The sequence below is a fragment of the Dipteris shenzhenensis genome, chromosome 17, assembly GCF_047967505.1.
Source record: "Dipteris shenzhenensis isolate YYH24624 ecotype China chromosome 17, Dip_SZ_1.0, whole genome shotgun sequence".
Lineage (NCBI taxonomy): Eukaryota > Viridiplantae > Streptophyta > Polypodiopsida > Gleicheniales > Dipteridaceae > Dipteris > Dipteris shenzhenensis.
In genome coordinates, this window is record NC_141612.1 from 24,395,006 (window position 1) to 24,421,415 (window position 26,410).

Sequence of the window (26,410 nt, forward strand, 5' to 3'; positions counted from 1 at the left end):
TAAGTACTCGAGTTGAGAAAAGAGCAACTGTCAATGTCCAACCAAGGAGATTTTATCTGATGTCTTCACTAGGGCTCTCAGTCGTGCGACACAAGTACCTTATGAAACTTCTTGGTATTTGAACCCCATGTCCAGAGATTGGACACTGCACCCCTTGGACAGCTAGGCGCTCAACATGGAAGGCCACCATATAAGGACAAGCCATTAAACAATGGATTAGGATAGGTCATCATTTCAGCCATATATGGCTGTGCAAAGGACATGCAACGTGTGGCATAGCCATGCATTGGAAGCATATTAATGGCTCAAGATTTACATGATTCAAGGGCTACCACATGCCATTGCGAGTCGATCCACTCAAAGGACTCTTCAGTCCACATCATCTCTCTTTGGGACTTATAAAATGTGAGGGTTGCATTCTCCTCTACATATATGATTTTCCTACTCCTTCCATCACTTGGAGCACTAGAAAAGGCCACTGACCTTCAGTAGGAGCGTGCGGCTACTTGGAGAGTTTGCTGTAGTTTCTTTAGCCCAATCTTGAGGAGCATAATATGAGATTTTCTCTGTTCTCTGCATGTGTGTGAATTAGAATTCGGTGTATTGCTTCCGCTTTTGTTCATATGTGCACGGTGAATCATGCGCAAGACCGTGAAAAAACCAGAGCCAAAATCTCTGCTTGCTCCACAAGAAGATGCAGCGAATCTCTACAATCAATTGCTAGAACATACGAAGAAATGACCATGTCCGGAGAGAGTGACAACATTTGTAACGAAGCTTGAACAAGAAAATGAGATTTTGCCCACCTTTTAAAAACCAGATGGTGCATTAAGGCTGTTATAGTCTTCCATGTCCATGTCCTCGATTAATTCTACATCCTCTTCACAGCCCACACCCCTCAGCTTCCTTCCTCAACTTTCCACATATCCTGGAGCTTCGTTCCCAAAGATTTCCTCATAAAAGCTTGCATGTGTATCTCTTTTGTTCTTCAATCTTCCGTTCCTTTTGTCCAACAATTTCAGTGTGATTCTGATATTAACAATAGCTGTGCATCAGTGATTTCTTGACTTGCGTGTTCTTTATCTGTTTGCTCACTAATGTTCTGCATCAGAAGATAGAAGTGTTTCTTCCATGACCTGCCCTATCCAAAAGTGAAGAAACAAATTAACTTCAGTACTTGGGCCTGAGGATTTTCATACTCAGCTGCTTCACCATTGAAGATGGCACCCACATTGTTGAGTTGCTTCTTCCATTGCCTGCCCTATCCAAAAGTGTAGAAACCAAACAATTGAAATTAACTTCACTGTTTGGACCTCAAGATTTTCATACTCAGCTGGTAGGCTTGATAGCAAGATCATCTTTGAATCATCACCATTGAAGATGGCACCCACATTGTTGAGTTGCTTCAATAAATCTTGCATCCTATTAAATGCATCACAAGCATTTCTCCTTCCATCTTCAGTTTAAATGAGAATTAAATAATTCCTACTTTAGAACAAAGTTGTAATTCTTCATCTTGGAGCCAGACAATTTATAAAGCCTTAACAAATTTTCTCCAGCAGTTTTCAGCTTACCAAGATGGCGCACATATGCTCCTTTAAGTGCTTAGCCAATCACTTCATGCACCTCTTCATTTTTCGACTCCCATATGCTAAATCTTCTCAGCTTGGTGGGCTTTGTCTGAACCTGACACCACCGACTAGAGTCCACGTTCCATCAACAACAGATGGACAATCAGTTGTCACGTAGAGAAATACTACCCATCATACTTTTCAATGAGGACTCTGCAATAGCTTCCATGTCTCTCTTTCCACAGGTACACAATTAATTCACGGACAGTCAGCATATATGCCAAGTAAATCCTCACAGTTATCAGGTATCAAAGCAAAGTGGAAAAAACAATTTTCAAGGGCAACTTCACGACATATGAACGCAAGAAAAGCTCTCATAAGCAGATTCATAATTCTACATAAATTCATGACATTCAAATGACAGTCCAAACATCTTTGGCCCTTCTTGTGCCAGAATTAATTGACACAAACTCAAAATTGAGACTCAAATAAATTTGCTGCTATATCTCACAAAGAATGGAACCCTATACATATGCTCATAGACAAAGTCGCTGGCTAAAGCATCCATGTGAAAGCAGGAAGTGATACTTCAGTCGAGCTTCTTATGTTTTGATGTATAGTAGGCATCTGCAAAAATGTGTTCATCATCCTGATATATGTCTAGGTCTAACAGAGGGAGGGTGTCCACATATGAGCATCTCTATTGAGAAGGCGACCCTCTCCTCTCTCCTTCCACCTGCTTGGTAATGTTCCAATCAGAGCCATGCTTCTGTGAGGGAGCGTTCTCTCTTAAAGTCTCTTGCTTTCAATATCCCCATCCACTTTTCTCTGCTGGTTGCAGGTGTTGCAAGCCGAATCTCTCACATGCTCTGTGTGTGTGTGTGCGCGTGCGTGCGTGAGAGAGAGAGAGAGAGAGAGAGAGAGAGAGAAAGAGAGAGAGAGAGAGATTACCATCTTCAGAAGGACTCGCAGGCCTACAAGACAAAGTACAATCCAAGGGTAACTCATGCAAGCCATTGTGGGCTGAAGCAAAGGGCTCACTAAGGCCCTTGCTGAGTGCTATGCTAAACTCAAACTCAAAACTAGCCAAATGATACTACCCATCATACTTTTCAATGAAGACTCTGCAATAGCTTCCATGTCTCTCTTTCCACAGGTACACAATTAATTCACGGACAGTCAGCATATATGCCACGTAAATCCTCACAGTTATCAGGTATCAAAGCAAAGTGGAAAAAACAATTTTCAAGGGCAACTTCACGACATATGAACGCAAGAAAAGCTCTCATAAGCAGATTCATAATTCTACATAAATTCATGACATTCAAATGACAGTCCAAACATCTTTGGCCCTTCCTTGTGCCAGAATTACAATACCACACATAATTGACACAAACTCAAAATTGAGACTCAAATAAATTTGCTGCTATATCTCACAAAGAATGGAACCCTATACATATGCTCATAGACAAAGTCGCTGGCTAAAGCATCCACGTGAAAGCAGGAAGTGATACTTCAGTCGAGCTTCTTATGTTTTGATGTATAGTAGGCATCTGCAAAAATGTGTTCATCATCCTGATGTATGTCTAGGTCTAACAGAGGGAGGGTGTCCACATATGAGCATCTCTATTGAGAAGGCGACCCTCTCCTCTCTCCTTCCACCTGCTTGCTAATGTTCCAATCAGAGCCATGCTTGTGTGAGGGAGCGTTCTCTCTTCAAGTCTCTTGCTTTCAATATCCCCATCCACTTTTCTCTGCTGGTTGCAGGTGTTGCAAGCCGAATCTCTCACATCCTCTGTGTGTGTGCGTGCGCGTGCGTGCGTGAGAGAGAGAGAGAGAGAGAGAGAGAGAGAGAGAGAGAGAGATTACCATCTTCAGAAGGACTCGCAAGCCTACAAGACAAAGTACAATCCAAGGGTAACTCATGCAAGCCATTGTGGGCTGAAGCAAAGGGCTCACTAAGGCCCTTGCTGAGTGCTATGCTAAACTCAAACTCAAAACTAGCCAAATGCATAGCTAGGTGCCATGGTGTCTCTCTCGTGAGTTGCGAAGATATCTTGTATCTGTGTCTGCCAGGTCATCTCTTGTTGTGGCGGGAGGCATGGTCTCATGATCTCTGTATCCACTGGGCCATTCGAGAGTAATGCCCCAGCTGGGGCTGTCCCCTCTGAGTAGAGCTGGGATGGTTTGGTGGACTGTAAATCCATATGGAAACAATGAGACATGAATGTAGTTGTTTATTCAAAGAGTGGTTACATATATAGGCAACTACCTCCATGTAGGTAGATCCCAGATCCACAATCATCTCCCTGATTATCTCAATCAATCACCTCCTATGATCACTCACTCATCACACCAACCTGACACACCTAACTAGAACCTTCTAGCACACCTACACTCACACACTTCTTGCATAGGACTCCAAGCCCATAGGCACACATCAATTTGCCCCTTCATTCCCCCTCACAAATTGATGACCTCATCCCTCAGTAGTAGTACATGGGATGCTCCATGGCTTGCCCACTATCATGTGGCAACACTCATGGCCCCAACCTGTGACTCACTCATAGGATTCTTGGTTTACAACTGGGAGATGGACACTGACTATGTATGTAAAGCCCAATGAGTCCAACAAGGAAAAATCTCAAAAGACTAACAATTATTTAAGGATGAACTATCCATGGCAGAGAACCATTATTGACCTCATACACACATAACTCAGAGAACATATGGATCCTTACCCTTGTCAGATTTGACTTGGGTATTGTAAGCAGTGAGAGCTTGAATTTTGACATTCTCTGGTTCTTCTTCTTCTTCAGTTTCTGCTTCCTCAACAAGATTAGCTGAACATCTCTTCTTGGCATAACATTCCTTTTCAAAGTGTCCAGGTTTGCCACAAAAGTTACATTTCATTTTGCTCTTTCCCTTGAAGTTGCTTAAGTTGCTTCTAGCCAAATATGCCCCTTCTTTGTAATCACTTCTTTGTTTGATCTTTCTCTCCTCTTCCAAGAGTGATGCTTCAATTTCTACCAAACTTATCTCTAGAAAATTGGTGAGTGTGGTTATAATAGTGTCATATTCTTCAGTGAGACTTCTAAGTAAGATGGCAATTACAATATCTTCATCAAGATTAAACTTGATGCCAGATAACTGTGTCAAAATGCTCTTCATTGAATTTAGATGTGAAGAGATGGACTCCCCCCTATCCAATTTTAAGTCAAAGAACTTGATAAGCAAGCTATACTTAGAGCATCTTCCCTGTGCTCCAAACACATGCTCAAGATGAGAGTCCATGCAGCATGAGCAGTCTCACATCTATCAATGTGATGAATATAGGAATCACTCAGACCAAGAGCAATTACAGCAAGAGCTTTTCCATCTTTTGGGAGCCATGAAGCTTCTCCTTCTCTAGTTGTAGGTTTAGTTTCTTTGCCATTTGCTACCTTCCATATTCTCTTTTTCTTGAGAATAAACTTTAGTTTTGTTTGCCAAGTGTGAAACCCCTCTCCTTCAAACTTATCTATTTTCAGTTTGGAAGCCATTTGGGAAGGTTTTACCAAGCAAATGGCACTGTCTAATCCCTTTACAAGAGGTCAATCTTTCTGAACAAAAAAATCACCTTCACCATATAGATGCAAATTGCAAGATAAGAATTCTAAAAAACCTAATTGTTTGGCATAATCATAACCAGTTGGCTTCTCCCACAACCTTTTAACTGGAGTCTTCTTCACCTTGTACTTCGTCTTTGTACTCTTCTTGATTTTTGAAGAGCTTTGAGAACTTGAGGTTGGCATGTTGTGAAGAGATTAGCAACAACTGAACTAACATTCTCTGAACTGAAATGACACACTTTGAACTGATTTTTGGTTCTCATTCGTGCTTCACCCAGATGCAGAGAGGAGTTTGAGCGTCAGCCCCTTATGTGGCACCTAGAGATCAGAATAATCTCTGAACTGAGTGTTTTACTCAAGCATTTAGCGTAGCATAACAAACTCCAAAAAATACACTAGAAATGCTTGCAGATTACATCTAAACTTTGGAGGCTTGGTGCCTCACTCCAAGCATCACCAAGATGGGGGCTTTTGCTGCACAATCATAGATCCATATGCAAGGAAGGTTCAGAACAAACCATAGCCAAAATGGTGCACTATAATTCCAGGGGCAGCAGCATCTCCTTTGCTTGAGGAAACTGTCTTCACAAAACAAGACGACTGGTTTTTTGTCTAGTTCTCCTTCATTGCTGGACCAAGTCGCCCCAAAATTCTTCAGAGGGTAGCTCTAGGTGTAGAGTAAGCTTGGCTCAGAGGAATTACAAGATTGTTGACTGAGGTGAGCAGCATTGCAGAAGTGGCGCGGAATACACTGAGTGGCAGTGCAACTTCATGGCAACGTATTTCAGAGATCCCACCAGGCAGGAGGGTCGCCTAGAAGTGTGAAAGGTCTGGCTGGAAGGGCTCCTCAAGATATTGCGTGGATGAAGAGAATAAAGCTGTCAAAGCTCAAGGTAGAAGAAGGAGAGATAGGAGGCATATGAGAAGGAGGAATCTAGTTGGAATCTTCTAGGAATCTCATTCTTGGCACTCAGATTCTAACCAAGCTCTGATACCAAGTGTAAATCCATATGGAAACAATGAGACACAAATGTAGTTGTTTATTCAAAGAGTGGTTACATATATAGGCAACTGCCTCCATGTAGGTAGATCCAAGATCCACAATCATCTCCCTAATTATCTCAATCAATCACCTCCTATGATCACTCACTCATCACACCAACCTGAAACACCTAACTAGAACCTTTTAGCACACCTACACTCACACACTTCTTGCAAAGGACTCCAAGCCCATAGGCACACACACACACACATCAATTTGCCCCTTCATGGACCCCCATGTTGCATGTTCTAGTCAGCTCTGCATCGTGCATGGTCCCTGTATCTCTAGCTCCACCGCTTCTCGTTGTCTCTTCCAAGGCTCGTCTGTCCTCCAGATACTAGGGTTTGATAATCACTCCATCCTCTAATACTCTCGAGAAGCTGTTGCGGTAGAACTAGATCTTGCTAGGGAGCTCCTAGTCTCCTGCCAAGCTCGTGACGGAGCTGGAGTAGATCCAACCATATGATACGGTTGATCTCATCACAAAAAACCACGGAATTAGGGGCATCCAAGCTGTACTCGAAGGGAGTAAGACAGTCCGATTGTACATATGTTTGATGAGCACACAAAGAAAAGAAGTTTGTGATTCCACCCCCAATCCCACTGTGTGAACTCCTGGGCTATTCTATTGGTCTTATGCTATGTGTATACCCTCTGTTGTCATTTTTAACATGGTATTAGAGCCCGGAACAAGGTTCGCAAGTGGGGGAGCTTGAAGGGAAAGGCCTGCAAGGCTTGGCCTGTAGGAGTTTTTTACCTATTCACTCTGTGAGGATTCGTTGGTTGTATAGTCCCCCCACCTGGCTGTTAACCCCAATACCAGAGATCCCCTAGGCAGTGAGCTGGATTTCTCTAGAACAAGCAGGTTTTTCTATCAACCTTTTCCTGGTTCTTTTCCATAACACCTTCAGGGCTGTTGTTTTGTATGAAGTCTTTCAGCATTAATAGAAGGCTCCTTTCTTTGATTTAAAAAAGAAGGCAAGGACCTTGCTGAAGGACACCTTGATTCAAGGCTCTAGGGAATCAACTTCCCCAGCTGGAGGATTGTTCCCTCGCAAGGAGGGTGACTCAGGTTCAGTTAGGTTTGTACAGAGTCTATTTGGTTGCTACAAAAGGGTTGATTGTTTGGTTACTCAGGTGATTTCCTAGAGCTATGTCGGCAAAGAAACGTTTTGGTAGAGGAGGTTCCAAGGTCAATGGTTCCGGGTAGGTGGCGGGACTGGTGGAGGTGCTTCGGCACCTACGATCACTGCTCATATAACAACTACGCCCTCTTCAACAATTCCGAATTTCAGAGAGACCAAGAAGCTGGACAAGACAATTTATCCTATCTGAAAGGTAAAGATCTAGAGTCATTTGGTGGCCATGAAGGTGTGGAAGATCACAACAAGAGCAGATCCAGTGCCCGCGGATGTCAAGGATGCGGCTGATAATGTTGTTCTTGTGATGACCTCGAAGTGTGGGAGGACAAGGATGCCCAGGCCCTAGCACTGATCATAGGGACAACGGCAAATTCGAGCAACAGGCGTGGGGCACTCTGAAAAGAATTTATATGAGATGGACAATACATCCCGGATCTTAGCTTTGAATCATCAATTGTTCAACATGAGCATGGATGAAGGAGATACGGTCTATGACCATCTCACTAAGATGAAGGTAGTGAGAGATCAGCTGGCCTCGGTTTGTCACAAGGTGGACTCAAGCCAATTGGCCTTGCTGGTTCTTGGGATGCTACCATAGAGTTTCAAGGGCTTTGTTTCAACTGTGAGAGAAGGAGAGAGAAACATAACTCTGACTTTTCAGGAACTGGGGCTACAGGAGAAGGCTCGAGACAAGCTCTATGACAAAAGTGATGACAAGGCGTTGCTAGCCAAAGACAAGGTTGGCAAAGGGAAGGGCAAGCCTAACGGTGGCAACCCAAGAACGACGACTTTGAGAACGATGAGGACACTTCAAAAAACAAGAAAAAGAGGAAGCATAAGAATCTATTGTGATCAGCAAGGCCATTTTGCATAGGATTTCAGAAAGAAGAAGGCAGATCGGAAGAACATGAATGGTCCAGTAACCAGTTCAGATTTTGGGGAGCTGTACACTGCCAATGTGGTAGTACTTAGTGGAGAATTATTCTTGGTGACATCTCCAAGTATTGCTGAGATCAGGTATGCAGACCCAAAAGTCACCGTGAGGATGTCTAATATTGAGATGTGGGTAAACGAGGAGTCACGATGAGTGGTTGGAGTCATCCAGTATTACTGACATGAGGGAAGATTCCATGGAGTGGCCTAGGGTTTCAGGATCAGATGGATGTTGTGGTTCAGAAGGGGACATTACCGGAGTACACACGGTAGTTAAATGTGCCTCTACGAGGTGCGTAGTTTGCCTTCCGAGCAAGCACAACAGCAGAACTGTGTTCTGTTTTATACTTCATGTCATTGATTTGAGCCTTTATAGCATGTTGTGGGAATCTACTCTTCATGTGCCTCACGAAATACAACATTGGAAGGAATGTGTGTTCCTACAAGGCAGAAGGGGAAGCGTGGATGCTTCTTCAAATCTGCAGATTGCAGGAAGGTGATCCTGGAAAAGGTGTACTAAAGCCAGAAGAGTACTTGCTTTTGAGAGCTCAATGGAAGCTCATGGTCCACGTTATCTGGAGATATTCTCAGGATACCATTTGTCGAGATGTTTCTATTGTTGCGGACCTTGCTAGAAGGAGAATGGGTTGAAACAAACCTTGAGAGCATGGTGCCTGGAAGACTCCAAGCTGTTCACTCATTATGAGGGGGACAACAAGAAGATGGTGGCATCTAGATTGCGAGTTCGAAGGTGGGAATGTGACTGAAGGTGGTGGTGCCATCAGGTGCTACCTTGGATGGACCTATGTACGAAGATGGTTTGCTTGTGCGGGATTGGACCTGGTGGAGCAAAAGCCACTAGTTGACATGCATAGGGTTGTCAGACGGTTTATCGAGTCGGCCCACTAGGGCTGGCCAGTAGGCCTACTTCGGGGGCTTCCAGCCCCCATGAAAGGGGCCCCTTGGCCACTGAGGCAGCACTTCAAGCAGCAGATTGGAGCAGCAGAGCAGCATATCTGGGCCACCATCAAAGGAATCCAGTGGAGGCTGAAGAGCTGCAGACATAGGTCAGGAAGGGGCTGCAGCATTGGCTGTCTTCCAGGGCAGCAAGGAGAAGGGATCAATGCACTGTGACAAAGTCTATTGAAGCTCAACGAGGAGCACGCAAACTTAGGGATCTAGAAGAGCCACAAAGGTAGTAAGACAGCATCCTTTTGATAAGGGCAGTGGACCATGATTTGGTGGGACTCTGGACTCCTTTTGTATTGTGTACTTTCGGATGGAAATATATTTAGTTGGTCCTATCTCTCTGTTGGAGCATTGCTTATTTACTAGCTTGCACATATTGATGAGCACACAAAGTAAAGAAGCTTCTGATTCCACCCCCAACCCCAATGTGTGAGCTCTTGGGCTATTCTCTTAGTCTTCCGCTTTGTGTATATCCTTTGTTGTCATTTCTAACACGGACACCATGGATCTCTCAAGCACATATTGATGAGCACACAAAGTAAAGAAGCTTCTAATTCCACCCCCAACCCCAATGTGTGAGCTCTTGGGCTATTCTCTTAGTCTTCTGCTTTGTGTATATTCTTTGTTGTCATTTCTAACATGGACATCATGGATCTCTCAAGCAGTGGGGAAGTTCTCCTTGTTGGAGACTTCAACACAAGGATGGGTACACACCAGGTTTCAATTTTGGAACTTCACGATGATTCTATCTTATTACCACATGTTGATCTAGACGAGGCTAGGACGTCTCGAGTCTCTACAAACACACAAGTCCAAATCACATCCTATGGGCATGCACTATTAGACATGGGCAGGATACATCATCTTATCATCTATAATGGCCTGGATTGCTGGCCCTCCTCAAGTAGTTTCACTTGTTTTCCACATGGGGCGTGCTCCAAAGTAGTTGACTCTCATGGGATCCCCTGCCTTCACTTCACAGATTTTTCTGTCTCGCCACTAGCTCCAAGAGAGGATCACACCTATCTATTCTTTCGTATACCCATCCCACGGGGCTACATATGCACACCACGACACCATTTACGTGCTACTTATCATGACATACATTTCGATCACAACCTTTCGCCTGAGTACTCTACACGCCTCTCCACTCTACTCACATACATCAACCACATACTCCTCCTAGAGGACCGAGTCGCCCTAATCACACACACACCCCATGAAGTTGCCCTACACATTTTTCCCAACAACCTTTCGCCTAAGTACTCTGCACGCCTCTCCACTCTACTCACATACATCAACCACATACTCCTCCTAGAGGACCGAGTTGCTCTAATCACACATACACCATGAAGTTGCCCTACACATACCCTGTAATGATTGGTATAATGACGAGTGTAAGGCTTTATGCCAGCAACTCAGATTCAAGATAAGCATCATCTTTTGAGTGAGGCAGAGACGATACGTGAGTACCCGTCATCGAAAAAGCAAGTTTTCATTGGCCAAAACGAGGAATAAATGAGCATTTTGCTTAGTAACAACTCTAAATACTGATCGCAGAAGTTCCTTGAGCGGCGAGCCCCATTCCCTCTCACAGACACCAAACTCTCGGACTTATGTCCCTAACCAACGAGCACCTGATCTCTTGCCCACACCGTCCTACATCATGCACACTTTTCATAACCAAAGTTGTCAAACACGCAGCCTTGAAGCTTTACAGTGGCCGAATGAAAGATCATGAGGGCCTACATACTGCGATCATTGCATATGGAATAAATACTTTGGCCCCGATCTTAGCAAATCTTTTTAATGAAGCAGTTTGCACCGATTACTCTCACACCTTGGCCCTTAACACCATCACTCCCATTCACAAGGCAGGGGATCCCATGAGCCTGGGAAACATACCGATATAAGTAGACATGTCGAAGATCTATGCAACAATGCTCGGCACAGAGGTTAGTCAGTTTGCAGGGCCATGGGATGAGCGGGTTTCCAGAGAAAACACAGGACCCTAAATCACATACTCACATTCATAGTTGTCATTGAGGAGGCCAAAGCATAGAGACAGAGGCTTTCTTGTTTCTTTTTGGATTCCCGCAAAGCTTTTGACATGGTACCGAGAGCTCAACTTATCAGACAGCTGTAAGAGTTGGGGTATGATCAGGAGATGATTTGGGCAGTCATGGCACTCTATGAGAGAGTCTCAAGCAAGGTTCGGACAGATGGAGGATGGACACAGGAGATTATGAGCACTATTGGGATCAAACAAGGTTGTCCATTATCACCAACCTTGTTTTGCCTCTATATAGACGAGCTCGAGACTTTCACTGGGACTCTAGGGAGGGCTGGCTGCTCTCTAGCCCACCAAATTGTCCTCTACGTAGATGACGTGGGTCCTACATCGACACTTGGATGCACTTCATACTTTCTACGAGACACATGACTTGAAGGTCAACCGTGGTAAAAACCAAAGTCATGACCTTCAATACATCTCAGGCGGCCATGCACAGAGAGCACTTCACACTAGATGGGCTACCGGTGGAGGTGGTTGCATCCTATACGTACTTGGTGGTAAAAATGCAGCAGCGGAAGACTGATAGAGCATCCCAGAAATGCTGGCAGATAGAGTACCACGAGTTGATGGGAATCTGGACTTATTTTGTATTGTGTCCTGTCAAATGGAAATACATTTTGGTTGGTTCCATATAGCATTGTCTACTTAGTGGCTTGTACACACATGAATGTTGTTGAGTACAAGCAAGTAAAGAAGTTTTGGATTCCATATTTAAACACTTCCGTGTGCATTCCTAGGACGCTCTATCAGTTTATGAGGTGATAACTTCCTAATCGTTGTCCCAACTAAATGCACTAGGGTCAAGCCCAGGTTGCAGAGACAACTAGCTGCCTTGTCAACCAATCGCAGCTCCCTACGCAGCATATGTGGCAGGTTTTGGGGCATCCAAAGGGAAGCAACAAGCATAGTAAGTGGGCTAGGGGAGGCGCCTTTTATAGGCAGCCTCAACCCCCTCTAGGTCGGCCCCTAGGGCTGAGTAAACAGCCCGACCAGCCCAGCCAAAGCAGCCGACTGGCTGGTTGGCTAAATAGAGCTGGTTGGGTCGGCCAAAACGGGCCCTTCTAGCCCCTATATGAGGGGGGCCTTGCCCCTCATTTCAGCACTCAGCTCCCAACCTCTAGGCAAGTCCCCCATGTCACATATGTAGCATGGGGGGGCTTGTTGTGTGGAAAAAGATGAACATACAAGGAGAACTCAAGCATGAGAGACACAAGAGATCTTCCTAACTATAGCACACTACCTTATTTATATTGATGGCATAAATGCCCTGACTACTGTTGTACATGATTGCCAAATCGGCATGCATAACTGCACTGGGACCACTCCCCTAACTGCAACATGTGGGAGATGAGACTATGCTGCTGAAACACGACTCCACACCTCAACCATATGCTGGCATAAAGGTGCTGCTGAAGGCTGGGAGCTGAGTGCTGAAATGAGGGGCAAGGCCCCCCTTATATAGGGGCTGGAAGAGCCTGTTTTGGCCGACCCAAACAGTCCTAGCCCTCCAGCCCATTTACTATGCTTGTTGCTCCCCTTTGGAGGCCCCAAAACCTGCCACATATGCTGCGTAGGGGGCTGCGATTGGCTGACAAGGCAGCCAGTTGTCACTACAACCTGGGCTTTACCCTAGTGCATGTGGCATTCCCCTCTTCTGAACTTGTTGCTAGGTGGATACCTCACTTTGCCATAGTGACCCAAACTGCTCCACCTTGGCTTGTGATTTTGGGAAATGGGAATGGACCCTTGTAGCTCGTGCCTCACTCGTCCCTGGACAAAGGCTCACAAAGGGGTAACGGCGTATGACAAATGGGTCAGACTGTGTGTCACAATGCTCCCTAGTGCAAGGGTGCATGTGACATTCCCTCCTGTTTTACTTCTGGATGATGGTAGCTGCTGAGGGACTGAGTGAATCTGCCAAGCGAATGTGATCATGATGGCCACCAACTCCCACCCGAAACTTGACTATCCTCCCAAAGAACTGAGGAATGACAGTCTGGCACTGGGACTGATCCCGCTCCAAGAGGCTCAGGAACGAATGCTCTGCTATGATAACATGGCGGCTGAATAAAACCTTCAGAGAAGCGGTACTGCTACACAAAGACTGGAGGCTATGCCTGCCAGTGAGTGAGGGCCTGTGTTGTGGGTGTGCCCGCCCCCCGTGAGGGTAGTCTAGGGTAGTGGCAGCCTGATCAGTGATGAGGAGAGGCTCCCTTTTAGGGCTTTCCTTGAGCCCCTTCTAGGGCTGTCTGGAGGCGCCTAGGGAGTCAGCTTCCTGATGTGCAGGTCAGCTGGAGGGCAGAGGGCACAGCCCCTTCATATAGGCTGGTGCAGATCCCGGTGGAGGGCTAGAAGCAGTCTGCCCTAGAGCCGTGCTTCGGCTGGTAGGCCCATGCATTAGGGCCTTGTGCAGCCCTATATAGGGCCTGTTTGGGTTGGGCCCCTAGGGCTGTGGGTCAGCCTATGTAGGCAGCTAGTCGGCCCAGCCCCTTGCTGGCTGATTAGGAGGCTGGGGGGCTATATATAGCCCCCCCCCCACATGTGCATTGATCACTTCAGTGCAGTGCCTGGCAAAAGTGCAGAGCCAGCCCACAGTAGCATGTGAGGAGCAGGGTAGTGGAGCAGTTCATTCACTCCCATGTAATCCCATTTTCTTGGTTGTTGAGCTGTTTGTCTGAGCTCTCGAGCATCCGAGGTTTTCCCCCAGTTGTAGCGGGGTTTTCTCTAGGGATCACTTGCAGTTCTCATGTGCCTCCTCTCCTTTCTCTCCTTAGTGTGGTGTGTTTGTTAGGCAAGCTCTTTCTCTCTCTCTCCCGTTAATTTTCACTGCACTTCTCACATGGTATCAGAGCCACGGTTGGCTTGAGACCCGAGGAGCGGAGGGAGTGTTGAGACAACACACAAAGAGGAGGATTAGGGTGCTGTTCGGAGGTGCCCTTGAGGAGTGTGTGCGAGGAGTGGACTGTTCAGGTGACCAACGAAGGGTGACTTTGAAGGGTGTTTTCAGATCAGAGAGGACGTGTTTCTGAGGGACAGAAAGCAAGGTGTGAAGATACATTGGGCTGTCAGCCCCTTCATCCTCTTCCTCAGCCCTCTCCTTTCTTCAACCCTCTGTTCCCTTCTATCCCATCCATCTTCTCTTTCAGTTCAGCTTCCTCTTCACTCCGACATGGCGACTTTGTTCGAGATGGCAGAGAACAAGACTAGAATTTCAATGTTGCCCACGTTCCCGGTTGACCGGCAGTTGGATGGGCTCAATTACAGCGTCTAGCGGGTGATGATGGAGACTATGTTACAGTCATACGACCTGGCAGATTTCATCTTGATAGGTATTGCCCCCGACCGGATCCCTTGGCGAAGGACCGAGCAAAAGGAGGCCGAGACCTTGTCTCAGCTTTGGGACCGTGTTAATGCCAAGGAAGATCATTTATATTTCTTAACTATACTCCTCAGATGATTAATCATGTGAAGCACATGACAGTGGCCAAAAGTATATGGGAGCATTTGGCATCCATTTATAACCGAACCTCTCCCATGAAGAGGGTTTTGCTGGAGGTCCAGACGAGGTTGTTGGATCCCAAGAAGTCTTCATCGATGTGGGACCACATCAACAAATTACAGGAGCTTCAGTAGGAGATCCTCCTAGCAGGAAAGCAGATTTCATCAGAGGACATGGCTATAACTCTTTTGTCCTAGCTATCCTCTTAGTATGGGGCCTTCTGTTCATCCTTAATCACCAGTGGTAGGGTGAATGAGTTGACCTGGGATGAATTGGTCCCCATGGTGCTTGACCAGGAGGAGCGCTTACGACAGTCAGCCTGAGGCTTTGATAGCTGATCAGAAAGGTAGAAAGCAGTTAGCAGCTGAGGAACGAGAAGATCTCAAGGTATCCCATACGTATAACCGATGTGGCCAGAAAGGCCATTATTGGCGTCAGCGTCCCCAATGGAATGCAAAGGGGTCCAGTAACCAGGTGGCCAATAGTGTGACTACTTCGACCACGTATACTCCAGCCTTTTAGTAGCACTTGGCAGGAGCTGCCAGTAGGCTTTCCGGATCCAGATGGAGGATTGCTTGCTTGTTAGTGGCAGCTGGACCTGCCGATCAGGTGCACCGAGCAGAGAGTCATCTATCAACGCAGGCTTTCAGGCAGACGTCGAGCCACAAGGAGTTGTTCCCGCTGACTCAGGTGGCAGTATGTATTTTGTTTGGATGTTATGACCTGGTAAATCCAGAGAGGGTCTCCTATTGTTCTGCTGCTATTGTTTAATGTTGCTGGAGATCCGGATGGGTCAGTAGATTGCCATTGCGGGAACCCAGACACAGTTGATTGATCCTTGTGAGCTTTTATATGCCCGTTGCCATTGGAGCACTGAAGTTCATCGATCTGGCAACAGTGAACCAATTTGGACTTGAAAGGGGGCTTCAGAGGGAGCTGATCTGGCAACAGTGAACCAGTTTGGACTTGAAAGGGGGCTTCAGAGGGGGCAATCTAAGCTCTGCAATACAGGTGCCCATGCAGGGAAGCATGCCTTGCACCGGAGGCAATATCAGTTGGATTGTTGTACCAGTTGACCCAATGTATCATTACCAGACCAGAGGAGTGTACTAGCACCTGTGGCCTGGGAGCAACAGTTCTAGGTTTCCAGTGATTGTGCTGAGGGGTTCGAGCCACACGGATGCTTCGAGTACCTCTGGCGGTCTTCAACGGTGGAGCATCATAGAAGTACCTCTGGCGGTCTTCAACGGTGGAGCATCATAGAATGGATTCCTCCACCTGTTCGGGTGGCACACCCAGCTCCCTGCATCTCGGTTCCATCCAAGAGCTGAGAGGGGGTGTTAGAGGTCAACATCTCCTAATGTCACCTACAAAGAGGACCTTGCTTGTGGGTGTCTCTGCCTAGTGAGCGACTGGAAGGCCCATGCATTAGGGCCTTATGCAGCCCTATATAGGGAGCTGTTTGGGTCGGCCTATGTAGGCAGCTGGTCGGCCCAACTCCTTGCTGGCCAACTACGAGGCTGGGGGGCTATATCTAGGCCCCCCCCACATGTGCATTGATCACTTCAGTGCAATGCCTGGCAGAGGTGCAAAGCAAGCCCACAGTAGCATGTGAGGAGCAATTCATCCACTCCCTTGTGCTCCCGTTCTCTTGGTTGTTGAGCTGTTTGACTGAGCTCTTGAGCAGCCCGTTGGTTCCGAGGTTTTCCCCCAATTGTAGAGGGGTTTTCTCCAGAGATCAGTTGCAATTCTCCTATGCCTCTTTCTCCTTTCTCTCCTCAGTGTGGTGTGTGTGTGAGGCGTGCTCTTTCTCTCTCTCTCTCTCCCGTTCATTTCTGTTGCACTTCTCACAAAGGTGACCACACCATTTCCAACACTTGGGGATTCTTTTCTATGGCCCGATCTTCACAATGCAACCAACGTTACAGGCCCGACTAAGCAGGGGACACACCGCGCTTGCTAGACTCAAGTAGCAGTGCTTTCCAAGATCCCCTGACCAAGTCTCTTCTCCAGGACTCTTTGATCTGCTCAACAGATATGTATGGTAGCCCTTGTTGGGGGCCAGACCTATCAAAGACAGATTGGGCTCTAGTGAAGGTCCTCTTGCTTTCACGAATGATTCGCATAAAGCCTTCAGTCCCACATCAGATAGTCCTAGCTGAGTTCGGAGCATCCCAACTACAGCTTGATGTTATCATATACCGCTATCGTGTCACAGAACATGCCTCTTGCACTACGGGGCGACATAGGCTTGGCCCCTTCATCCATGGCTTTGGCAGCTGAGGGTGACCAGAGGAGCTGATATGAATGTACATGCAAATGGTTTGAGAGTCTCGGACTTCACACAGACAGATTACCCCCTTCCAGTACAACATTGGGCCCCATCTGTTAAAACATGCATGCCTCAGGATCCATGGAGCGCTCTAAGGTGGATGGAACCTATGTGGAGACATGATGAAGAGAATGCTCATGACATGTACCTCAAGTCAATTAGGTTCCAAGATAGATTAGCTTGGACTCATAAACAGAATCTTGAGTGAATGTGCATTTCTCTCTTGTCATGTGTGTGTACTCAACAATACATGATAAGCCTCTTATATAGAGAGTGCCCTTTAAATAGTCAACACATATAGGATCCTCTCATCCACATCTCTCCCTGTGGATATCCTCAATCCACATCTCCACATCATGTAGTCCACATCTTAGGATGGCTACTTTAATTATTTCCTTAGCGCATACCTTTGCCCTTTAATCTATGTGCTCATGGCACCATATCTCAACACCTCCCCTTGGTGCCATGATCCTTTGGCTACTGCAAGGTGGTCAAATGTAAGTTACAAATCCATCACCTCCCCTTAGTGCATACATTGCTACTTAAGGTGGTCAGATGTGGCTTTTACATGTCAATACCTCCCCTGGGTGCTTACATGGCTACTCTCAGGTGGTCAGGTTTAATTTACAAACATATGGGCTGAAGGTGGCAAGGTTGTTGCTTCTCAATGCTTGATGTCAATGGGTTCGCTTCTTTGCTTGATGTAGCAAGCTTGATGCATGATGCTTTGTTCTTCCATGTGCCTTGATGCTTTATGTGTGGATGCCATGTTTTGGGCTATGGTCATCTCATGTACTTGAGCTTTTGGCATGCGTTTTGCATTCATGCGTCACTTTTTCATTTGTTGCAAAGGTCTTACCAATTGATTTCTTTCAATATTGACAGTGTCTAATTGCTAACAATGATTCTCATCTGACAAACACGTAGAGCTCAAAAAGGCAAATCACTTTTTCTTTTTGGAGCGTGTGCAAATTCCTCCTGGATTGCAAGTTACCGCTTGTCGAAGTTTCTATGAAGACGAGGGCCTTTGATGATGTGGTAGAGGCTGTTCATATGCTGCACTCCAAACTGTGCTTGGCAGGGGCTATGTGCTTAGAAGGCACTGCTGACTCTGCATGCTGATGTGGCATAACTAACCCTAACTCTAACCATGGTAAGTTAAGTTAACTAGACCCTGATTGAGCCTTATCTGCCATGTGGCAACCTTCTAACCCAAGTCTAGATTTACTTAATCATGGTCCCACTAAACCATGCAATTCAACCTAACCATAAATTGAACCTTGGGTGCTTTCAATAACCCCAGTTAATTCTTATCTGCCACGTGGCATTTTGTGGGAAACCTTAGCAATGAAGACTATCTCTGAGACCTGAAGCATGATGGCAAAGGTGTGATGGCGACGGCGCTCTGGTGAGGATGCAGGAGCCACTGGCTTTTTCAGAGTTTGCTGGTGCTGTGCCTCTCATACCTTGCGGCTATGTGCTATAGTGCATTGTTGGAGGGTCGCTGTTGGTTGTGCCGTCGAGCTGGAGTCGCCGCTGTTGCAGAGGCGCTACATGCGAAGCGTTGAAGGCCCCTAGCTGCTAGTGGAGCTATGGCTGTCCATCAGGGGAGGCTTGCCAGTCATGTGGCCTTGGAGCTGAAAGCTGTTTGGAGAGGCTGCCCCTGCTGTAGGGAGCAGCTTGTAGGAGCGGTTGTTGTAGGGGTAGAGCCGCTCTATAGAGCGTTGGAGCTACGGGTTGGAGTCGTTGAGAAGGGCGAAGCAGAAAGGAGCTTGCCTTCATGGGCTGAAGCAATCGTTGGAGGCTGCCATTGCTGAAGAGCCGCTAAAGTTACGTGAATAGCCCTTGAGGGTCATCTGAGAGTTCGCTAGTTGTTAGAGTCCAGCCCGTGGCTGTGTAGGAGGGCGCTGGCTATGGAAGAATGTGTTGAAGCAGGTCGCACGAAGGGCTGGGTCGTTAGGCCGTTGATGATGACGTCCTGCAGATCATACAAGCTAGAGCAGGGAGTGTACGCTGAGGAGGCTTGGACTTCAAACTCGCCTCTTCTGCCCTCCGATGGTTAGCTACCTTTAGGAACCGCCGGCTTTAGAAATAGTGAGAGCTTTGGTTGAGCTTGTCGTTGGAGATTGGCTGATAGTGTCGCCTGGCTTCTAGGAGGTCGCCTCTACTGCAGTTGTCGTTCTCGTCGTGCATGGAGAGCTGTTGATGAAGCAAAGCTAGGGCATATGAAGGCCTGAGTCGTGGAGTGGAAGAAAAAGGCTCACAAAGAGCAATAGTAATGTCTTACTGAAATCTCAAGAGAATGGAAACCTCTTAAGAGTATGTCGTTGGCTCACAAGAACTGATCACTCTAAATGAAGAACTCTGGAGATCTATAACTAATATTGCATTCTAAAACTAACCTAGGAATGGGAGCAATCCTAGTGAGCTACTAATGAGCTAAACTAGGAGAGCTAAACCTATGCTCTGATACCATGTTAAAACATGCGTGCCTCAGGATCCATGGAGCGCTCTAAGGTGGATGGAACCTATGTGGAGACATGATGAAGAGAATGCTCATGACATGTACCTCAAGTCAATTAGGTTCCAAGATAGATTAGCTTGGACTCATAAACAGAATCTTGAGTGAATGTGCATTTCTCTCTCGTCATGTGTGTGTATTCAACAATACATGATAGGCCTCTTATATAGAGAGTGCCCTTTGAATAGTCAACACATGTGGGATCCTCTCATCCACATCTCTCCTTGTGAATATCCTCAATCCACATCTCCACATCATGTAGTCCACATCTTAGGATGGCTACTTAAATTCTTTCCTTAGCACATACCTTTGCCCTTTAATCTATGTGCTCACGGCACCATATCTCAACACCATCCGTCCCACTCACATATCACGAGGTGAACCACGTTATCCAAGAATCTCTTACAACTACACACATTCAAGACCTAGTTGGCACCTCGCGAGTTTCCTATGAAGCTCAACTTCTGTACAAACCACTACTTGCAGATTTCAGCAAAGGGCTTCATTGATCCACCACAGTACACAGGGGTGAATCCCCCCCGCTCCTTCAGGATATTGATCGGACATTTTCACATTTCATCACACAGACTATTGAGAGTGGACGGGCTGAGGGCATACCGAGAGAGGGTCGCATCTGCATTTATTTGATCAATAGGAGATCGAGTCAAAGGGGCACTTCAAAGTTCAGAGGAGCCCTGTGTACCATGAGATCTAAGGTCGCTGTTACTGTATCTTCAAAGTTCAGGGATAATTTTGGACCCCTATCTAGTTTCTTGTCCTACCTAGATCTCAGATGCTTGGTGACTTCATCGATGAGGCCGTCCGACACAGGGAGCATTTGCTTAGGACACATAGGCAAGATCAGGGTGTAGCCCTGTGTACCATGAGATCTAAGGTCGCTGTTACGGTATCTTCAAAGTTCAGGGATAATTTTGGACCCCTATCTAGTTTCTTGTCCTACCTAGATCTCGGATGCTTGGTGACTTCATCGATGAGGCCGTCCGACACAGGGAGCATTTGCTTAGGACACACAGGCAAGATCAGGGTGTACAACCAGACTCATCAAAGCATGATCACTTATGTTTTCCAGCTGGACAGCTGACTAGCAGGGTTCAGGGAGACGGCAAATCTGAGGACCAGAGCGAGAGACACCATAGACTCGCCAATGGGTTGAGGCACAGCTCAAAGTAGGGGTCGCTCCCTCCATGCTCACCAGATCAAGGGCACTGCCAACGGGAGTGACAGTGGTCAATCGTAGGGCCAAAGCTAGGAGACCACAGCGGACACCACATACCAACATCTATCAACGCTCTTGATGATGAAAATGATGATGACTGGGCAACTAATATCCGGCACTCCGAAGGACATGCTATTCTTACACTTAAGTCGCGAGATTTACGGATCAAGCTTCTTCGACAATCTTACAAGTTGAAAGGAACCAAGATATGGATAGCTGAGGAACTTACACGAGCGCAATTGACCTAGCACAATTTTCCTTCACCTCCTATCCTAGGACTTGTCCAAGGAAGGCTACTAACGTAAGGAGAGTATGGTTTCCAATATCATACCTGTGTTGGAGTTTCAGTTTTCAACCTCATTGGGCTGCATATATTCAGATCTAGATTGTATATTGTACGTTCTCTTGTGTGAACTATTCTTGGTAAACAGTTGCTTCCACTGATATGTATTGCATGCATGGTGAATTCTCTCACAAAGGAATTTCTCAGAAACCGAGGAAGGGGAGGACGACATGGTTCCCTTGGAAAACGGAAGTAACTCTCATCATCGACTTGATACCACATACACAAGCAGAGGGGGGAAACTGAGAGAGGTGCCCACCATCTTCCAGAGCTGCAAGAGCCTCTCAATCTTCCCAAGCTGGAAGTTGATACAAAATATGAGATCTGCTTTAGAGTAAACGAAGCCAGACTCAGACTCACATTCATTCACTAGAGGATCATGATGTTCTCCCTCACATTCACTCCAGCCTTACCCTCAGCTCTGATACCATGTTAAAATGTGGCAGCAACACATTCTCAAGCATGTGGAGAAGGAGACATGCCAGTTTGCTTCTCAAAGTGTGAACGTTCACAAAAAAATTGACATGATAACAGGCTTGATCTGGGTCAATACAACTATTCACACGGTTCCTATAACCTAACCCCTACACCATGAATACAGTATCTGTCACACCATAACTACATGTGAATACACCACCCAATAAACCATTCATCAACACAATATTGCATGGTAGTGCACAATATACATGCACATGAAGACTGTTTAACCACTAAGCTATGCTCACTTGTGTATTTATGAAAATTGCACTATTATTTGAAAACATTCGTCCCCAAAAGGACAAAACATTTCTGAACCGACACCTCAAAACGTGTTTCAAGGTTGCTCGCTAGAAACACTGCTTGTCACTCTGACTCCATGTGGGCACCAAATGCCAATAACCCCTTCAAATACTAGACCCTAAGCAACAAGTCTTCAAACAAGGAAAAACATTTCATGAATTTCAAAATAGAATCAAAAGAATTAAAGCATAAAAGGTTACCAGATAAGTGAATACGTTTTTGAAGAGGCCATGACAAAAACTGCACGAACAAACTATGTACGCAAAGTCCAAGCTAATGATAAAAGCAACTATTCGTTCTCCACAGCCGAAAATGTTGTGGAATCTTACCCCTGGCTCTAGTGGGAAAGCATTCTCACTTTCTTTATATCACTCAAGGCTCTGCACGTTTGCACAAACCCGGTCATTTCTGTGCTTGCTCCAGTGCAGTCAGCAACATTTTCCTACCAAGTACAACATCCCTGAAAGAAAGGAGTGCCAAATCATGACACCAAGTAGTATATAGAACAAGGAACCTCTGCCTTGCTACACTTTGCAGTGCAAATGGCGCCATTGAATCAATAATAATCTTTGCAAGAACAGACTCCTTCTTTGAAGTGATGAAAGCGATATGTATCCACTATTATGATCTCACGCCCCTCAATTCTGGATATATGCTTGGTGGCATTGTGGCAGTCAGTACAGACTCGCAGGTTCTTTGAAATTCGAATGGTTGTCCCTTGTGGTAAACTTATGAGCCCAAAAGCTATGGCCAGCCTTTCACAATGTCCACACAAAGCATCAACCTTGTCCTCATGTAGTGTCATCTCCGGCATGAAGTTTAGATGTGACATCAGTGCTTCCTTCAATTTCATGCTCAATGTTTTAAGCTTTGCATATATCTCGTTACTCTTTGGATGACTACTGTCTCCAACCACAAAACCATGCACCTCATTCTCAACTTCGATAAAGGCCCTTCCTGGCTTCTTCCATGCATTTAAACCTTTTCTAATGTCTTTCATTTTGGCTGCATCATCTTTCATGCCAGCAGCAGCATATATATTCGACATAACTTCATAACCAGAAGCACATCTTTGGTCCAATGTGATAACATGGTCAAAACAACGCCTACCCAACTCTAAATCGCCATAAGTTCTGCAGTTATTGAGCAAGGAGGTCCAAGGCACAATACTAGGTAGAGATGGCATTGCATGAAGAAAATCTTCTGCCTCATTAAGATGTCCAGCACGGCCAAGAAGATCTATCATGCAGGTATAATGCTCAACTGTTGGTGCAAAGCGATAAATTTGTATCATTGAATTGAAGTGATGAGAACCTTCATCTACAAGGCCCATGTGACTGCAAGCAGAGAGCAGGCAGACAAACGTTGCATCATCTGGGACTAAGCCTTTTGGTTGCATATCTTCAAAAAGTTGAAGAACAAGCTCATAGTCACTATGCAGGGCATATCCTGCAATCATTGCATTCCAAGTTACCACATCTTCCATAGTAAGGTTCTTGAACACTCGACATGCATCGTTGAGGCTCCCACATCTCGCATACATGTCAATAAGGGTGCTCCCTATAAACTCGTCTACATCAACACCATTGTCCATTATGTGGGCATGAATCTGCTTGCCCTTTTTAAAGGCTGCCATGCTGGAGCATACTTTAAGAAGGCTTAGAAGTGTGACATTGTCAGGCATCATACCTTCCTGCTGCATTCGCTGGAAAAGCTGAAGTGCATCGTGATCATGGCCTTGTTGAGTATATCCTGCAATCATGGTGTTCCATGCCACTACATCTCGTTTTGGCAATTTCTCGAAAACATTCCATGCATCCTCAAGGCTCCCACACTTTGCGTACATGTCCAGGAGGGTTGTCCCTACAGCTTCGTTGGACTCAAGTGCATTGTGAACGATATAGTCATGAATCAGGTTGCCATGACACAGATCTACCATAGTAGCACACACTTTCAAGATACTTAAAAAGGTGATCTTATCTGGCTTCTTGCCCTCTGTGATCATGTGCTGAAAAAGCCAAAGTGCCTCATTGCCCTGGCCATGCAATGCATATCCTGCAATCATTGCATTCCACGCACCAATGTTTGGCTCTAAACCCTCATATCGCATCTGCTGAAAGAGTTGGAAAGCATGCTGGCCATGCCCACTTTGGAAATAACCTGCAATCATTGCCGTCCAAGTCCAGGCGTTGGGTTTAGGACCCTGCTTTTGCATTTGCTTAAAAAGCTGTAAAGCCTTCCCACAGTGCCCATGGTGGACATATCCTGCAACCATTGCATTCCATATCACCACATCACAATTTAGCACCTGGTCAAAAACAGTGCGTGCATCCTTGAGGCTCGCACATTTGGCATACATGTCAACGAGTATGCTTCTGACAAAAACATCCGACTCAAAACCAGCTTCTACACAGTGGCAATGGATTAACTTGCCCTGTACCAGGGCTCCTGCACTGGCACAGGCTTTGAGCACAGCCACAAAAACATAATCATCTGGTTTTACACGCGATCTGTGCAATTGACGATACAACTTGATGGCTTTCTCAAATTGTCCATACTTGATATTTGCTAGAATAACTTCACTCCATGCATACACATTTGACTTATGCAATTTGCTGAAAACGAGGTTTGCCTCCGATAAACTCCCACAGGAAGCAAACATGCGGATCAGGTAAGTACCCAGATACGTGTTCGATTCATATCCATTTCCCACAATAAGAGAGTGCACAAATCTGCCTACTATCAGGTCTTTGTTGTGGATACACTCCTGTAGAAGATGGTATAAGGATGTCCTAGACAGACAACTCCCTGCCGTCTCAGGGTTGACAGCCTGAAGAGCCTCATTGTGCCGTCCCTCTTTGCAAAGTTTTCTTAAGACTAATGTTTGGAGTGCCATGCTGCCCACCCTGTTGGCGACAAACTCCAGGGGTGTCCCCCCAGCTGCATATTCTTGCTCTCGACGATTCTGTTCAAGTACTTCCAAGCAAGGGTGTTGTCATCCCATTCTTGTATTTAAATCGGAGCGTTTCCAGGAAAAAGTAGAGCCCAATGCAAATTGCAGTCGATGCTCCAGTTTTTGCAAAGCCCACCATCTCAAGAATTCCTTAGTGTTGCTCTTCTTAAGTTTTGGCACAAGCTCACACGCAGTTTGTGCAGCGCTTTGTTAGGGACGTTCTTCAAAAATCGGAACATCATGCCAAATTATGGGATGGTTGCTAGGAAATAGAATTACAAGATGGCCCTGAGACTATGTGTCTCCAACGTGTGATTGGAATGCGCCAATCATGCAGAGTTTGGAGAAGTTGACCATGGAGTCCGCGGCCTTCATTATTGTGGGCCCGTCTCTCCTATTGGGCCAAACTAGGACACTAGCCCTTCACACGAGAATGGCCGTCCCTGTGTGAACCTAGAGGTTGTTTACACACCCTAAAGGGTGCCCAACTACAGCCCAATGTGTGGTTGCCCCAAAAGAGTCCTCAACAATCTTGAATGAGCACACCCCGTTAGGTTTTGAAAAATTGAGTGCTCACCCATGGGCACCCTCTTTACACACCGCCTAACATCTGCCCTTGTTTTTCATGAAAACACCATAATCCATACACGAGAACAAAACATAACAAAAGTGAATCCATCTTGTTTTATCATTAACCATGCTCTCTTCCATCGATATTTTCATCGAAAAACGTTCTGAAAATGTTACCAAAGTCGATATTTCCATCGATATTAACATCAATAAAATCGTCGAAAATGTTCTTTATAGACACAACATTGAGCACTAAATTTTATAATTCCAAAAAGTTGTAATCTACCACATGGAGCTAATGGGGGTTCCATTACATGTAGATCCCCAACATGGGACAGAGACTTCCTGTGGAGATACTTGGGCAGTGTGCCATGTTCTTCTGCAATGGTACATTTGCTCTTGTGCTCTGCCAAGTCTACACTCAACCTTGTGAGCTCAAGGTTATATATAAGCTTCTATCTGAAATTCCAACCTTCTTTTTCCTATCCCACCATGCAGCAAATAAGGCATAGGTACACATTTCAACATCATTAAATTGAAAATTGTTTCTAGAGATCCAAATAAACCATAAAGCATGTGCCCTTATTTGGAACCAAAGATCATGCTTGGTTTTGAGTGCATCCCCTAGCAATATAGCTTTCCAGTTGATTGGCTCACCACATTCAATCTAGATGAACTTCCAGACCCTCCTAGCATGAGGGCAAGCAACAAACAAGTGGAAAATATGCTCAAGAACACCAGGGCATCTTCTACATTTCCCATAGCTTTGTGAAGAATGAGCCAAGAAGGCAGGACATCTTCTCAAGGACCTGCTTAATCCATAAGTTGTGGTT

At 45.8% G+C, this 26,410-nt stretch overlaps 1 protein-coding gene across 3 annotated transcripts; it reads right to left on the minus strand.

Moving 5' to 3' along the window:
• LOC147891886 (pentatricopeptide repeat-containing protein At5g16860-like) lies at nucleotides 1-25,258 on the minus strand. Of its 3 annotated transcripts, XM_087387847.1 has the most exons (4): nucleotides 22,384-25,258; nucleotides 1,575-1,699; nucleotides 1,200-1,256; nucleotides 1-1,029 (listed from the first exon to the last, which is right to left on the minus strand). In XM_087387847.1, exon 1 carries the CDS (start codon nucleotides 24,948-24,950, stop codon nucleotides 22,611-22,613), a length of 2,340 nt encoding a protein of 779 aa, XP_087243973.1. In that variant the 5' UTR covers nucleotides 24,951-25,258; the 3' UTR covers nucleotides 1-1,029; nucleotides 1,200-1,256; nucleotides 1,575-1,699; nucleotides 22,384-22,610. The 3 variants fall into 3 exon arrangements, with proteins under 3 accessions (XP_087243973.1, XP_087243972.1, XP_087243971.1); XM_087387846.1 differs by having other exon boundaries at nucleotides 1-1,256; XM_087387845.1 differs by having other exon boundaries at nucleotides 1-1,699.
• Between the last annotated feature and the right edge of the window lie 1,152 nt (nucleotides 25,259-26,410).